At 51.7% G+C, this 16570-nt stretch overlaps 1 protein-coding gene across 2 annotated transcripts in view; it reads left to right on the forward strand.

The window, feature by feature from the left end:
* Window positions 1–16570, forward strand: part of PAPPA2 (pappalysin 2) — a 184525-nt gene that overhangs the window by 3462 nt on the left and 164493 nt on the right. For both annotated transcript variants that reach the window (XM_039483154.1, XM_039483153.1), the window contains exon 2: window positions 7672–8734. In XM_039483154.1, the coding sequence (XP_039339088.1) occupies window positions 7672–8734 (1063 nt within the window). The remainder of the gene's footprint in view (window positions 1–7671; window positions 8735–16570) is intronic.

Consider the following 16570-nt stretch of genomic DNA (forward strand, 5'->3'; position numbering starts at 1 on the left):
CTGAGGCAGATCAGCAGATCAGAACTTGGAATGAAAACATGAGAGCTGGCTCTGTATGGCAGAGGCTCACAGACCTGCTTAGAGAAGGAACCACTCTCTGAGGCCAGGGTGGTGCTGTCTGCTGTGGGTGGGGTTGGTATTAGATTTGTGTCTGGCCTGCAGAGGTGGGAATGGCAGCAAAAGGTGTCTGGCCAAAGGTGGGAATAGCAACGAAAAAGTTTATAGCTTGATGGGGTTCAGTTATGGGTGTGTAGAAGATTTTTCTGCTTCTTCTCTTCCTGTTTGATCTTACGGGTGTTCATCCCCTCCCTGCAGCCCACTGTGAGCATTTATGGATGGTCTCCCTCGTCTGCCCTAATGCTCTTCCGTAACCCCACCTTAGCTCAGAAGGCTTCCCTCCACCAACGGAAACGCCACTTAACCTCAAGGAAAAGCAGCTGGAATGTCTTTTTTTCCACTAGTCTGGCAAGCGCTTGCCCTGCCGTCTCCGAAGAGGCGGCTGCATCTTTGCAGCGGTAGCAGCCGCAGGCGCTGGGTGCAGGGGCGGCTCTAGGCACCAGCAAAACAAGCAGGGCAGCTGTGTAGATCTGGCTCTCTGGCCTGCAGGTGTCGAGTTTGGCCTGCCTGGCTAGCCAGATTTTCAAGGGGCCGGGCCTGTTGTTACGCAGAGAGGAGAGAGCTGTCCATGACCGCTGGCACCAACGTTAATAACTAGCTCCAGGGTTCCAGGCCTTGAGTCAGCTGAACACTACTCTCCCTTTCCACCCCAGTTCCGAGTCACTGTCTGATTGGCTCTCTCTGTCCACAGCTGGCAGCTCTGTCTGCATGTTGGAGGAGCAGTTTCCTGGGCACAGGTGGCACTACCAGTGCTTTCATGCATGTTGAGCTTACGCCAGTTTTGGTCTCTTCAGTGTTTCCTCCCCACCCCGTTCAGTGCAGGAGCCTGAGGACAGGACTGTCATAGTGTCCCGGGGTGCCTGTGGTGTTGTCAGGGGTTCTCCCTACCTGAAGATGGATAGGCGGTAGTGGAGGAAGATAACAGAACTGGATCTCTTACATTGTTGCTGTTACCTGCTAAGCGAGGTCATGCGGGCTTAGTCATCCTAGGCCTGAACCTCCCTGTAGCTCAGTCCTTCTGGCATCTCCATGCCCTCAGAACTCTTCCCTCTTAGCTGGTTCTGTTGCACTTGGGATTGTTCCTTTGTCGGTGATTCCTGGGCTTTGGCTTCCCTGTGATTCCCTCCATGCATCCTGCCAGCACGGTCCACCTGGGCTGAGTCATTACTCCATTGCTACCCCTCTTGCTTTGCTAGCAGTCTGTGTTAGGGAGTAGCAGGCTGTGCCTCTTCATGGCCCAGGGGATTGGTTTCCCATGACCTGTGCATTTTCTCAACTCCTCCCCTTCTCCTGCAGGAGGCATCACAGTGCAGGGGACTGGGCACCACTGTGTGGCTTAAGGAAAGTAATTTGCCCGGTCTGTGCCTCAGTTTCCCCATCTGTAAACATGGAATAATAAGGCTCAGCCCCTTCTCCCAATCACCCTTCCTCTGCTCAGATGTTTGCTACATTCTAACTTTGCATGCTGAGATCCAGAGATGAATGGTTATAATTTGTATTATTACTTGGTTTTCTTTTCTTTCTTTTCTTTCACCCCTCCCACTCACCACTCCTTTGGCTTCTATCCACATTCTCCGTCACCCACCTCGCCCTCATTCTGCTTCCACAACACACGTCAAGCCCCTTCTGTGGCCCCCTTCAAACTTCTCCTCTCCCTCTTTCCACCTTCTAATCCCCCGTCTGCCCACTCTCTTCCACCTTGCGGCTCCCTGCTAAAGTTGCCCTACAGGGGTGAAAGTAACTTAATGGACTTAGCAGTACGACTGAGTCCTGTGCAGGGGCATGGCCTCAACCAGAAGGGGCGGGGCCTTTCATGATTTAAAGGCCCTGGAGCTACCAGCTGCAGAGGCGGCTGGGAGCCCCGGGGCTCAGGGCGAATTAAAGGGCCCAGGGCTACGGTCCCCGCGGAGCTCCGGGCCCTTTAAATCACCCCAGGAGCCCTGCCGCTGCTACCCTGGGGTGGCAGGGCTCCGGCTGTGATTTAAAGGGCCCCCGGGCTCCCCTCAGTGGCTCCTCACAGGGCTCTGGCAGCAATTTAAAGGGCCAGAGGCTCCGGTCACTGTGGGGAGCCCTGGGCCCTTTAAAGCGCTGCCAGAGCTCCAGCAGCGGGGCTCGGGCGGTGCTTTAAAAGGCCCAGGATTCCCCATAGGGGCCGGAGCTCCGGGCCGTTTAAATCCCGGAGCTCCAGCGATGATTTAAAGGGCCCGGGGCTCCCAGCAGCGGCTGGAGTCCTGGGCCCTTTAAATCACCTCTGGAGAAGCTGGTCCAGTCCGGCACGGCATACTGGCTCTTGCCGGTGTGCCGTACCGTACCGGCTTACTTTCAGCTCTGCCTGCTCCCCTACATCTTTGTTCCATGCTGACACCACTCACTCATGGCTGGGTGGGGGGCGGGGGAGGGAGCACTTGCTGGACCCCTGACAGAGGATGGTCCAAATCAGTGTTCACTGCCAGCAAAGATGTGTGGAAGGTCTAGCCCACTATCACTTACTGTTCTGATCCGGTTTCTTTCACCAGGCATCACTCAACATCCTGCCTAGTGCCTTTCCACTGTCCCCATGAACACTTCTCCCAATCACCCTTCCTCTGCTCAGATGTTTGCTACATTCTAACTTTGCAGCTGGAAAAGATTCCATCATCGCATTTGAATTCTGGTGCCTCATCCTTCCCTGATTCTCCTGAAACCCAGTACCTCCGCCAGCTCTCCCTGCCTTACCCAACCCTCTGTGCTCCCTAACTAACCTCCCATCTACAGCCACCTTTCATTAGCAAGTGCTATTCTTTGCCGTCGAGGCATTCAGACTTTCCTCCTATCCAGAGTACCTTTCTCTGGGAGTTGAAGATGCCTTGTTCCTCGCATCTGAGTATGGATCCTGCTCTCTCCCCATTGCTGCTCTTGAGACTATTGATTATTCTCTCCCTCTTTTGCAGCATCCCCAGCACTCTGCTCTCTTGACTGGGCTCTATTTTCCTGCCTTCCCAGGGCATTACTACTTCACCTTGTCCCTTCCACTGTGGAATGGCCCAATACACATGCCTTGTCCTAGTTCCTGTCTCCTCTGGGACACCTCTAGCATTATCCCGGATTATCAGTTATGCGAATAGCAGCTTCTGTTCTCTGTTCCCCTTTTCTCCCTTCTCTTCTTGTCTCAGTTCTTGAAAACACCACAACAGGCAGCTGCTGTGGATTATTTTCTAAGCTGTAATTCTCCATGTCATTGCCTCCAAAACTTGGGTCAGAATTCCTCTTTAACTTGGCCCTGCCTTTGCTGAAATCTTTGAAGGTCAGGTGAAAGGGCAGAGCTGCTGGCCTGGATTATCAAAAGGTATTATAGGTCGGGATTGAAGTGCAGTGGTGGCGTGCGTGGTTTTAGCATGGCAGCGGGTGACCTGTACATGCAAGGAACATCCATGCTGATGTCCTGTATGAGATGTACTAGCAGCCTTTGGCATAGCTGATCACAAAGCTGGCTTGTTTATGAGACCTGGCAGGAATGAGTGGGTCTGCTTAACCTGGGTCTGCTTGTTTTCCTTGGACATATTCCAAAGGGTCAGGATGAGTGGCTCCTCCTCCTCCTTCACATCTCTTTGCACAGGCCTCCCTGAAATAGAGAAGACCTCAGACCGCCCAGCTACAACTTCCCTAGGGAACACAAGCAAGAGGAAAACCGTGACGGCTGTGGAGGGATAGAAAGTATGAGCTTTCCAGATCACTGTTGCGCCTTCATTTGTGCACATAATGCCTAGATACCATGGTGATGGCCAGGTCGGATATGCAATAGGCAGAAAGACAGGACTGGAATGGCAGAGGGTGCTGTGAACCTGAGATTTATTGGTCTGTGTGTAGAGAAGCTTGCACAATTTTGGTTGTACGTAAGTCTCAGGCCAGGTCTACAAACCAGTTTAGTTGAGCCAATGCATCCCTGCGTGTGGACCCTCTTAAATCAGTTTAAACCTGGCTTGTACTGATTTGACCTGAACTTGTAAATTACAGGTAATTGACAGGTGAAAGGGAAATTGATACAAGCCAGATTTAAGGCAATATAAGCATATCAACACAGGTTTACGCCAGTTTAAGGGTTTGTCAACACACAAACCACTACGGTGGCACCACTGCAGCAGAGCCGCTGTAGTGCTTCAGTGAAGATGCTACCTCCCGTTGGCGTAGGTAATCCACCTCCCCAAGAGGCCACAGCTAGGTTGACGGGCGAATTCTCCTTTTGACCTAGCGCTGTCTACACCTGGGGTTAGGTTGGTTTAACCGAGTTGCTCAGGGAGTTATACTGCCCTAGTTTCTTAGCATAGACCAGGCCTTGATCTGTTTCTAAACTGATTTACATTAATCCAGGGCAATGTCTGTGTGTAAACAAGACCTTAGCAAAAAGGGAGCCACTCTGTAGAACAGGAGCAGAGAGAGATGCGTTGAGGCAGGAGACTGAGAAGTGCTCCAGGTGTAGACAGAGGGCAAACTCAGGAGTGGTATGGGAGCATAGGGCATCTTGAAGTTGTGACAAGAGGAAAGGGTGCGCGTGTGAAAGGCATGTATATAACGTACACTTAGCAGGGTCTGACGTCTCTGCATGGGAGCCACCACATCTGGCAATGATGTGTCTCAGTGGTGAACCGTAGGGCAAGGGGCTCTAGAGGCCGGGAGGGTAGTGGTGCTGAAGAGTTATCATGAACTCTCCCTTCAAGACGGGATCCCCAGACAGGGGTTGGAGGGCTCAGTTGCTTTTCTGTTTGCTGGGTTTTCTAGACAATTTGAATTCCATTTTGCTGCCATGAGCTGTTGGTCTTAGGTGAGGGCCAAGATTTTTAAAAGGGAGCCGTGATTCTCGGTGCCTCAGATTTCATATGCCCAATTAGAGACCCTTGAAAAGGGGTCTGAGGCAGAGCACCCGCCCTCTTGAAAGGTATTTCAAACTGGCCACCGACACGTTGATGCCCTCCGAGGCCCCAGTCACTTTGGAAAATCTCAGCCAAACTTGTCCACATGAGAAAGTGGCACAGGCTTAATTTTAAGGTGTGATTTTTAAATAAAACGATTTAGTTAAATTGGTGCAAAAGGGCTGTGTGGACACACTGATGTCAGCGTAAACCAGTCTAATTACAGTTTAGCTCAAGTCAGGTAACACTCTCATACTCTGATGATGGGCAGCAGTGTAAAACCCTAAATTAGACAGACAAGGACTTGGTTAAGCCAAACTGGCATTGGCCTGATTTATACAGAACTGAATGTGTCCACACAGGGCTTTGCACCGCTTTGGCTAAATCTCTTTAAACACTGATTGAAGGCCCTGTCTGCAGGAGAAAGTTGCACCGGTTTAACTTAAGCTGGTTTTGAAACACGGAGGGTAACATTTACAAAATGCCGAAGAGCCAGCTATTTGAAGGTATTTAGGCTCCTAGCTGGATTTTCGCAGGCATCTATTGATTTCAATGGGTGTTAGGAGCCGAGAGGCTTTTGAAAATTTCATTAGGCATGTACAAACCTTTAAAGTCTGGCCTTGAGTGACTTAGGAGCCCAAGGCCCATTTCCAAAAGTGATGTACATCCTTATGAGGCTGTCTCAATGACAGCCAATGGGATTTAGGTGCATTGGTCACGTAGGCACTTTTGAAAATTACCCCCCTCCCCAAATGCATGTAAGGGTAGGTGCAAAGAGACCTGAGGCCAAACCCACCACTAGTGCAAACCCACTGAAAATGAATTATACCTGGGAAAAATATGGGAGACTTGGAGACTCACCTGCCCTGCCCAGCTGGCTGTCCTCTAGCTGGGCTGAGGTGCATTGCTGCGGCATATAGGTGGCTTGCATCACACCTGTCTGTGCTGTACCAGGTCTGGAGAGGGGGAATGAGTCCTTCCTTTCTCTCTCTGATCCTTGCCCACCCATGCTGAGTGCATGACTGAGAAGAAAACTAGAGCGTAAAGGAAAGCTATAAATCTGTCTAGAAGCTGTTAGGGAAGCAATTCCTGGAGGAGTCTATTTTGCTTGGGGTTGCCGTGTTCTAATTCTTAAAAGCTTTGGCCTGCAGATAAAAAGCTTAGCATCTAATCCCATCCCAGAGGAACACTGTACGGAGAGCCGCTCAAAAACACCTCGCTCGCCTCAGACTCGTGCTCTCGCCTCTCACGCTTTCTCCTTCCCTCCCTTCTCCCTTTGCTTACTCTCCGTCCTGTTCTCCCATCCATTTCTCCCCTCCCCTAGCTGTCCCTCCACCTGCTAATTGCTTCTGCAGACTGCAGTGGCACCCGGCAGAGCACCCGGCGGCCTGTTCTCTTGACTCAGATCAGGTTCATTTACGCTTGTGTTTTCAATCTGGCCAAGATTCCCCTTCCCTGCCCCTTCCCCCTACAGAAAAACAGATGACATGTGTTTTGAGTTATTGCTTCTGGTGTTGCTCTCCTGACTGCGCCGCTGCTTTAGATACCTCCTCCCTACCCGGAGAGACAGCAATGCTTTCTGGGTCAGCTAAGGGCTTGGGAACATGGGTGGCATGCGAATTGCATGTTTGAGGAAGCTAGCCCCCAGCTTTGCCCCTTCTGCCCCCCTTCCCTGCTGGAGCCCCATGCTCCCCACCGTGGCGGGAGTAGCCCAGCCCTAGCCGCCCCGAGTCCCAGCCTGCCAGCCCATCCACCCTAGCTCCAGCCCCGGTCCCCACCAGCTTCGGGGGAGAGGTTGAGTGAAGGCGGGAAGAGGAGCAGCATGGGCAGGGCCGCAGAGCATGGATGGGGCCATGCCTGGCTGTTTGGGGAGGCTTAGCGTCCCCTGGCCTATGATACGCACCACCCATGCCTGGGAAGTCCCAGAGGATTCCACTGGTGGAAGGTTCTCTAGCCAACCTGGTGGCATGGATTCCCGCAGCATATCTGGCCAGTGGCAGCTATGAATTTCAAGGAAATGCAGAGCGTCCTTAGGCCATTGCTTTAGTGTGCCAGCTAGGCGGTGTCTCCAGGGAAGCGCCAGCCAGGCCAGCTGTGGTGAGCAGTGCAAGATTCCAGCCCACAGTGCTCTGTCAACAAAATTTATGACTGTAGTGGCAGCAGCTCTGTGACCGTGCGGTGTGGGCGCTTGCACTCGTTCAGGGCCTTGTGTCAAGCAAGCGTAGCGCATGGCCCTTGGAAGCATGCTCCAAGGGCACGGGTCACGCACGGGTGGCTGGGGAGTGGAAAGAGCATGTGTAGGCCTCAAGAAAGGGCTTGCATTAGCCATGAGCTCACCCACCCTCCTGCAGCTGGGCAGGAGGAGGAGAAATCCCCAGAGGGTTGCTGTGGAATGGCTGCAGCCTCAGGACAGGGCACCAGGACATGGAGCCCTCTGGTTCCCATAGCAGGCCCCAGAGCATCCTTTAGCTCAGCAGCAGAGTGAGGTTTTAAGAGGTTCTGCCAGATCCACCAGATCCTCCTCCCCCTGCCTCTGAACCTGTGGGGCACAGCAGCAGGAGTCCCAGCTCTCCTGTCTCATGGCCTGGATGCTTTCCCGTCACAGTCTCTCATGTCCCTTGCTTTACATTTTATGAGTCCCTTCTCTGCTCTCTCCTGCCCCCTGCAGGTGTGTTTGACAATTGCTCCCACACGGCCAGCGACAAGGGCTGGGCGCTGGGTATTCACACGCTGCAGCGCTCAGGGAGGAAGGATGCCCGCTTCTTCTTCTCGCTCAGGACAGACCGGATGAGGAGGGCCACCGTGGTGTCCGGCTACCGCCGCTATCAGCTCAACACCTGGACTCACGTGGCCGCCACATACGATGGGCAGTGGATGATGCTCTACCTGGATGGGGTACGGGTGGGCAACAGTGACTGGCAGGCTGGCGCCCTTCATAGTCCCTTCATGGCCTCGTGCCGCAGCTTGATTCTGGGAGGGGACAGCTCCGAGGATGGGCACAACTTCCGTGGGCACCTGGCGTCGCTGGCACTCTGGAGCGTGGCTCTGCCCCAGGCCAGGCTGCAGCGTGGCTTCTTACAGAAGAGCGAGGGTACGGAAGCTGCCATGGTGCTTGGGGCCGGCTTTACCCGCCTGGAGGAGCAGTGGGTGGCCTTCAAGGATGGGGGTTACCCACTGCTCGAGTCCCTCCATGTGCCAGAGCCTGAGCTGCTGTCTCCACTGGCGCCCCCTGCCTGCGGGCAAACAGCCTGCGACAACGTGGAGCTGATCTCCCACTACAACGGGCACTGGCCACTGCGCAGCGAGAAGGTGGTGCGGTATCGGGTGGTCAACATCCACGATGACCAGGGGCTCCACCCCACCGTCAGCCGGGAGCAGGTGGCGCGCCAGCACCAGGCCCTGAGCGAGGCCTTCACCCGCTATAACATCAGCTGGCAACTGAGTCTGCACGAGGTGCACAACTCCTCCCTGCGCCACCGCACCATCCTGGTCAACTGCGAGCCCAGCAAGATCGGCAACGACCACTGCGACCCCGAATGTGAGCACCCGCTGACCGGCTACGACGGGGGCGACTGCCGCCTGCAGGGGCGCTGCTACTCCTGGAAGAGACGGGACGGAGTCTGCCACATGGAGTGCAACAACATGCTGGACGACTTCGACGACGGGGACTGCTGCGACCCCGAGGTGGCTGATGTCCGGAGGACCTGCTTCGACCCAGACTCGCCCCAACGGTAGGCAAGGGCATGGGGAGGCTCATGGGCGGTATAGGCTCCCACACAGCTCTACCAGGGCACCTGTGTGCAGGCAAGGCAATACCTCTGCTGGTGCACTGCTAGGCTCCCCATACACACGGCTCTGCCAGTGCACCTCTCTCCAGACCGCCAGTACCCCCTGCTGTTCCATTCACATGTCCACGTCTTCTAGTGCACCAGCGCCCTGACATGTAGCTCCACCATTGCAGTCCTGGCACAGCCTCTTCTTCCACACATCTCTCCAGAGTTGGTGCAAGCACATGAGGGGCTTTAGCAGGAATATTTCCCCCCCTCCCCCATACTAAAACAGACACCTTCTTATAATCAAAAGCAAATAGGGGACCTCCTTGCGCTGCTCAGGGTAGTGATCGATCTATCAGGGATCAATTTATCGTGTCTAGTGTAGAAGCGATAAATCGACCCCCAATCGCTCTGCCGTCGACTCTAGAACTCCACCACTGCCAAGAGGCGGAAGCGGAGTCGACAGGGGAGCCGCGGCTGTCGACCCCGCGCCGTGAGGATGGGAGGTAATTCGATCTACGATACGTCAACTTCAGCTACATTCTCACATCTTAGATCGATTCCCGCCCCCAGTGTAGACCAGGGCTTAGTCTGCTTATGCCTAGTGCCGGCTTTGCATCTCTCTCTCAGCATACCTTAGCCCTCATCTGTAGCCCCTGCTATTCCAGTCCTGAGCCTGTTCTGAGGGGCTCCTGCCATTTGCCAAATTCACAGTGGTTGTTTTTTCAGTGGACAAACATCCAGTAGGAACTAGGAAATTCATTTCATTTTTCCATAACTAGGATCTGAGACCAGGAGAGCAGAGATGAAACAAATTTAGCATCAGGCTATAGAACTCATCTGGTGTAAAAATCTCTGAATCGGATTCACCGGTGCCCTCCAGCTACTTGGTGTCGCTGCAGTTGAGCCAAGTTCACTGCTGCTTTGCCATGTCAGCGTGGTACCAAGAAGCCAGAGCGCACCAGTGAATCTGTCTATTTGTGTCCATGCGAGTAATTGTGGTATTACAGAGAGCTGGGGTGCATACTGCAAACACTTCTCCATCAGTAGCCTTTCAATGTTGTTAAAAAAAACAACCCACTTTCAATAAGCTGAACTATCTCAGTGCAAGATACAAACAAAAATAAAAGGTGGGGGGGGAGGTGGGATGCATAAAAAGAAGGAGCTGCAACTCGTCAGGGAATCTGCAGAAAAGTTGGGAATCACATGAATAAATTCCATAATCTGGAAACATCTGGAGAGATCCCCCTGGAATGCCCTGCCCCATGCTGTAGGGAAGAGAGAGCTCACTTACTGTGAATCTCAAAGGGCTGCTAAGGGCAGGTTTCCCACCTGAAAACTGTACAAGGTGGCAGATCTCTTGGCCCAGCCCTTGTGCACCTCTAGCACCACTGTAACCTTGCCTGCAATGACTCAAGAGAGTGGGTACCAACCTCAGGGCAGATGGTTAGGGACCAGGGCACAAACCCCTAATAGGCTCTGAGTTCTATACTTAGATTTCACCAGCCCCTCATCAGGTGTACGCTCCTCAGGTACTATGACAACCTACACGTGGAATCACAGACAGTCCCTGTGGGTGCGCCCATCTGGCTTGCCCCTGAGGAAAGCTTATCTTTATGATAGATGGTCCCTGACGTTAATAATCACAGCAATGTTCAGGTGACTCCCAGTCCCCTACCCCAGGTCACTTGCACCTTAGATCTTACACCAAAGAGAGCGCTATAATAAAGAACATACAGATTTATTAAGTAAGAAAAGGAAACAAGTTTTTTATAGAGTTAAAGCAGGTAAGCATACATACACAAATGAGTTACAATCTTAAGTTTCAAAAAATAATAGAAGCTTCTATAATAAGCAATCTCTGTATGACCCTTAGGGCTAACTAGGGCTAAGTACTGGGGATCTCATGCTTATACCTAGCAAACTTGCCCCTCGGAGTCCAAGCAGCATAGGGATCCTCACTTCCTTCTGTTTGGGGTTTTTATCCCCCTCCTGCCATGTGCACTGAGCTGCAAACTCAGCTGAAGGGAGGAATCCATTTGCATGACTTGTCTTCGTGTGGGGAAGGGCAGAACAACCAGTGTATTTTGTCCTTTTTAACCTCCCACAATAGTCCATCTGGTGTTGGACAGGATAGAGCACTTTCTGTGGAGACCAGCAGCTCATGCTACTTAATGTCTTGCTCCTGTCTGGTGGTTTACACAGAGCTCACAATACAACCAATCCAATATTATCTTATGGTTATGGGATACAGAGGTTATAAGGGAGATTACTGCAGGTGGCAACTCCCCAGCATCCAATCAAGTCTAAACATTAAACACATTCTTATAATTCCAATATCCATTTTAACACTCCCAACACACAGGTGAGCTAGACTGATCCCAGCTAAGCATTTGTCAGTGTTCAGTGGAGACCTGGAGACTTCGGCATTTGCTGGCACCTGGTTTGCCAGCATCACACCCACTTTGCCTCCGGAAGGAGTCATGCAGACCATCCCCTGCATTTTCATCAGCGGAATGGGGTTTGCTCCATCTTGTGGAAAAGGCTGTGGGACCCACCCCCAAACCGTGCACATCCTTGGGGATCCGCACAGATCCTGGGTACCCATGAGGTCAGGGCTGTCCATGCAGAAGCCCTATGGCCCCATTGCAGCTCTGTGCTCATGGCAGCCCTCCCCCACCTCTTTCTGGCAGCCCAGCTGTTAAGTTCAACACCAACAATCACACTGTACGAGGTGTCTCTTTCCAGCTGGCTCCGCGGGGCATTCAGTGCTGTGCCAGCGAAGGAGCAGTTGCTATTAATCATTACTGCAGGTATCGTTATTAATTGTTTGCCCTGAGCCAGCAGTGTGCCGAGCAGGGTCTGCATTCCCAGAAATGGGGGGCGTAGCTCCTGGCCCTGAGACACCGCACAGCCCTAGGCTGCATCACCTTCCCCAGGGAGAAGAAACAATGTGCATCATCCCAGGAGCCAGCTCACCCAGCCTCGCCCTCTGGGCATGCCCTGCACCACTAAAGGGAGCTGTTGGGTCAGGGGGAGGCAGCTGGGCAGGTACGAGAGAGAACCATGCACAGTGCTAAGGGGCATGGTCCCGCTTTGGCCTAGCATGCAGGGCAGCAATCCCTACCCCCTCATGGTGTGTGTGCATCACAGGATCTGAGCACAAGAGGGAGCAAACCCCATTCTGCTGATGAAAACGAGGAGGGTGGGGTTACGTTGTGGGCCTGGTTCTCACTCTCCTGCCGTTGCTGTTATCAATCACAGTTGTGCAAAACGGACTTAAAATGCTACAATCGTCCACACGCCACACCGTGTCAGCATGGGGTCATTGACTTCGAAAGAGGAGAGATGGTGGAGAACCCGGCCCTGCATCCTTGTATTGATATGACCTATGTTTGCAAAAGTGCACAGTGGTTTGGGGGGCCTATGCTTCTTGAGGCCTTGTTGAAGACACCTGAAAGGGGATATGGATTATCTGCTCTCTGCAATTCAGGCCCCTTTCAGGTGTCCTAGTTTGAGCACCCAACTCATCAAGTCACTTTTGAACCTCTTAATTGTACCCGTACCGACACTGGCATGGATGGGATCACTGGGGTCGGAGACAAGCCTGCTCGTTCCAGGCTAACCCCTGTGCACAGAGAGCACTGGGATTCCCTGCTAGAGGAGGGGCACTACCCACTGCCTCCCAAGAGACAGGCAGATGGTGCCACTGTTGGAGATGGATGTGGCATCGAGAATCCATGCAGCCTATGCCGCTGGGTGGGTGAAGGGAGGAGACAGGCACTCGCACAGATCTCCCTGAGTCAGCAAACAAAACCACAGCAAAAGCAGCCTGCTTCCTTCCCAGGCTCTGTGTCAGCTGGGAGCTGAGCCCAGGGAAGTCCGTGGCCCAGAAGGGACATGGGCTGCCCAGTTTTATTCCAGCCATCCGGGCTATCCCAAAGGTGCCTTTTGGATTGTGATTGGAAGGACATGTCATGCTTTCTTTAGTGCTTTCTTTCTGCACACCGGAGCGAACCTCCTCCTCTCTCTCTGCTTCGGCCTGGCTGGCTTTCTGTTGCATTGGCCACTCACTGAGATGCTCCCAGGGTAGGGACGTAGCAGGTCTCAGTGGCTCTGGAGGGAGGAATCTCTCTAAGTGGGTGGAACGCAGTGAGTGGAAGTCGCCAGTGGCCAAGGCAAGTAGGTGAAGTAGCAGAACCTGGTGGGAAAAGGTGCAACATGGACTTCTAGGGATCCGCGACTCTCATCCCCACAAGGGGCTGGAGAGCCTGGGTCTGAGCCAGCACTGATTACATGCTAAGCCTCACTGGGGAGGTTTTGGGTAACTGAAGATAAAGGGCTGCAGGGGAAGGGTGGCGGTGTGCGTGCTCAGAGGGGCAGCAAGGCTAGGGAAGCCAAGGAAACAGAAAACTGCAGAGCTGGGATCGACGCAGGACTATGGGTTTGTTTGGAATTGCGGAAGATTTGTGTTTGGAAGTTTTGTTTTGACACCCTCGGGAGAAGGAGGAATGAAAGAGGACTGTGAAGGTAACTGGAACTCACGTGAGTTTTAAATGGGCTCTGCTGAGTGGGAGAAAGAGGCAACCAGAGGCGTTCAGGAAGGCAGAGGGAAGTGGAAATGCGGGAGGACAGGCAGCTAAGGGCTGATGGGTGTGAGATGAGTGAGGGGAAGAGAGACCAGACACTGCTGGCCTTCGGTTTTCCTTCCTGCGCTCCTTGAATGTTTCTTGCACTTATCTGGACAGGCTGCGGAAATACTAGTGGAAGATGGAAGATCTGTCTGTCAGATGGTCCCGCTCCCACCCTGGCTACTATCTGAGTAATACAGCTGGAATTGTGTTAGAGCTCCCTGTCGTGAGACATTCCTCCTGCCACTGCAATCACCCAGGTGGCAATAATATTCACTGTGCCGTGTCTCTAGGTCTTTACATTTTCCTAGTGCTTTCCAAGCACTAACCCATTTATGAGGCTGTGGCCACTTGAGGCCACTAAAAAACCCCAGGCATTTTTACCAAGAGCAGGGAAGATAAATCTCATGTCCCATTTAAATGCCAAAGTGGACAATAGTTCTGCCAACCGAAATTCCTTTTACAGTTTCACATGGTTCACTTCCTGTTCTTGGCTGCTGTGTAGTGTTGCCGTGTGCTGTCCAACAGCGTTCTGTCCCCAGAGGTGGCTGCATTTTACTGTGTGTAATGGGGTGAATTGATTCTTGTTATTTATGTGTCATTAATGAAGTGCTTTGACTCTTTGAGGAGAAAGGGTCTATCTTAAATAAGAGAGGCCACATTCTTTGCTGTTATAAATTGGTGTAGTTCCACTGCTTGTCCATTGACTTCAATGTGGACAACAAAATGGCAGATGAAATTCAGTGTTGATAAGTGCAAAATCATGCACATTAGAAAAACGAATCCCAACTATACATACAAAATGATGGTGTCTACATTAGTTTTACCACTCAAGAAAGAGATCCTGGAGTCACTGTGGATAGTTCTCTGAAAATATCTGCTCAATATCTGCAGCGGCAGTCGAAAAAGCTAACAGAATGTTGGGAATCATTAGGAAAGGGATAGTTAATAAGACAGAAAATATCATAATACTACTATATAAATCCATGGTACACCCACACCTTGAATATTGCATGCAGTTCTGGTGGCCCCATCTCAAAAAAGATATATTGGAATTGGAAAAGTACAGAGAAGGATGTGACAGGGTATATAAACCCCTCATGGACAGGAGGAAAATAAGGAGCAGCTCTGGGTTAAGGAGACTCCGCCCCTCTGCCCTTGCTGAGCATGCCCAGATTGGAGGCATGGTTTTAAAGCCAGCCAGGCAGCTCAGTCTGGGGCTGGCAAGCCAGGGAGGATGACGTTCCCTGGGAGCTCCAGGAGCGGACCAGAACTGAACCTGCACCGATCTGGGGAGCAGAGGAGCAACAGCGACTGAGACTGGGGCTGGAAACATAGAAGGCAACATTCCCCAGGGAAGGACGGTGGCCAGATGGGGTGCAGACCGAGGTAGGAAGTGACTCAGGGAAGCTGACGCCAGAAAGAGATGGGTGAGCAGCCGAACCAGCCTCCCAGGGTCCTGGGTTGGGACCTGGTGGAGTTGGAGGGCCCGGGTTCCCCTCCCCTCCCTGCACCATCTCCACTAGGTAGGTGGTTTTGCTGCCCCGCAAACTGTAGCCACTAGGTGGGTTCCCCCCGTCCCCGCACTGCTGCACCCATTGCGGTGACTGCCGCTGTACATGCTAAACATTAGGCAGGAGTCCCTGCGCCCCAATCACAAAGGGTAACAAAAATGATTAGGGATATGGAACAGCTTCTGTATGGAGGAGAGATTAAAAAGTCTGGGACTGTTCAGCTTAGATAATATATGACTCAGGAGGGGTATGATAGAGCTCTGTAAATTTGTGAGTGATATGGAGAAGGCAAATTGGGAAGTGTTATTTACCCCTTCATGTAACACAAGAACCAGGGGTCATCCATTAAATTAATCAACAATAGGGTTACAACAAACATAAGGAAGTACTATTTCACACAACACACAGTCGACCTATGGAACTCATTTCCATGGATGTTGTGAAGGCCAAAAGTTAACTGTGTTCAAAAAGAATTAAATGAGTTCATGGAGGATAGGTCCATAAATGGCTATTAGCCAAGATAGTCAGGGACGCAACCTCATGCTTTGGGTGTCCCTAAACCTCCAATTGCCAGAAGCTGATACTGGATATGAGGGGATGGAATAACTCGATAATTGCTGTGTTCTGTTCATTCCTCTGAAGCACCTGGCATTGGCCACTGTTAGAAGACAGGATACTGGGCTAGATGGACCATTGGTTTGATCCAATATGGCCATTCTTAATGTACATGAGCAGAGAATTTAGCCCAGGAAATTTTTCTTAGGCAAAACTCCCACTCATTCAGGTCTTCAGGATTTTGGCCCTAAAATACTGTAATTAAGTGAAAATTTATGAGGAGAGGGGGTGTCGTGGGAACTTAAAGAGGGATTTGCCTAATGTGGGGGTCGGTGAGGGGAGAACTGGAATAAAAATAAAATGAACAACCAAGAGAAAGCAGTAAAATGAGAAACTTGTGCTTATATCTGGACAGAGTCTTTTAGTCCCATGATTGCAAGAGACAAAGGGCAAGATCCTGGTGTAAACCACTGCAGCTGATTTACACTATCTGAGGATCTCTAGGCCAAAGAGTTTATTTCAGAGATATCGGAGCCTCTAGTAGAGCTGGCAAAAACTCCAAACCCCAAAATGTCCATCCTGTGGGGATTTCAGAGACTTCAGCATTTCATTTTGTCCCAAATCAGGATGAAAAGTTGAAACTTGGAATTTTTAGTGAAATGAAATACTCGGGAATGTTTTGCTTCAATCTTATCATTTTAATTATTATGTTATATGCATTGAAAAATTGTGACTTTGGTATTGTAATATAACACAAAAGTTGAAATGTGACGGTTGAAATGAAACATTTTGATAATTTCACGTTGAAAAGATTGACGAAATTGGTCCCTTCCTGGGAAAGGCTTGAATCCAGTCAGCGGTTTCTGAGGGAGAACAGTTCTGTCAGCACATGTGCAGCTGGCTTTAGTCCGGAGGCATGGAGGTGCAGCTAGCAGTTGGAGCGTGGAGGTGCACGCTGGTGGATGCATTGCTCGCCTGGGCCCTTGGCCCTCTCCCAAGGCCAGCCTTGCGCCGTCTGCTCACCAACACAGCTGGCCCAAAATCTGCGACACAGAGGGCAATGCTGGCAGCTTTGCAGAGAACTTTAACTCGCA

This window comes from Mauremys reevesii, linkage group 8, assembly GCF_016161935.1.
Source record: "Mauremys reevesii isolate NIE-2019 linkage group 8, ASM1616193v1, whole genome shotgun sequence".
NCBI classification, from domain to species: Eukaryota; Metazoa; Chordata; order Testudines; family Geoemydidae; genus Mauremys; species Mauremys reevesii.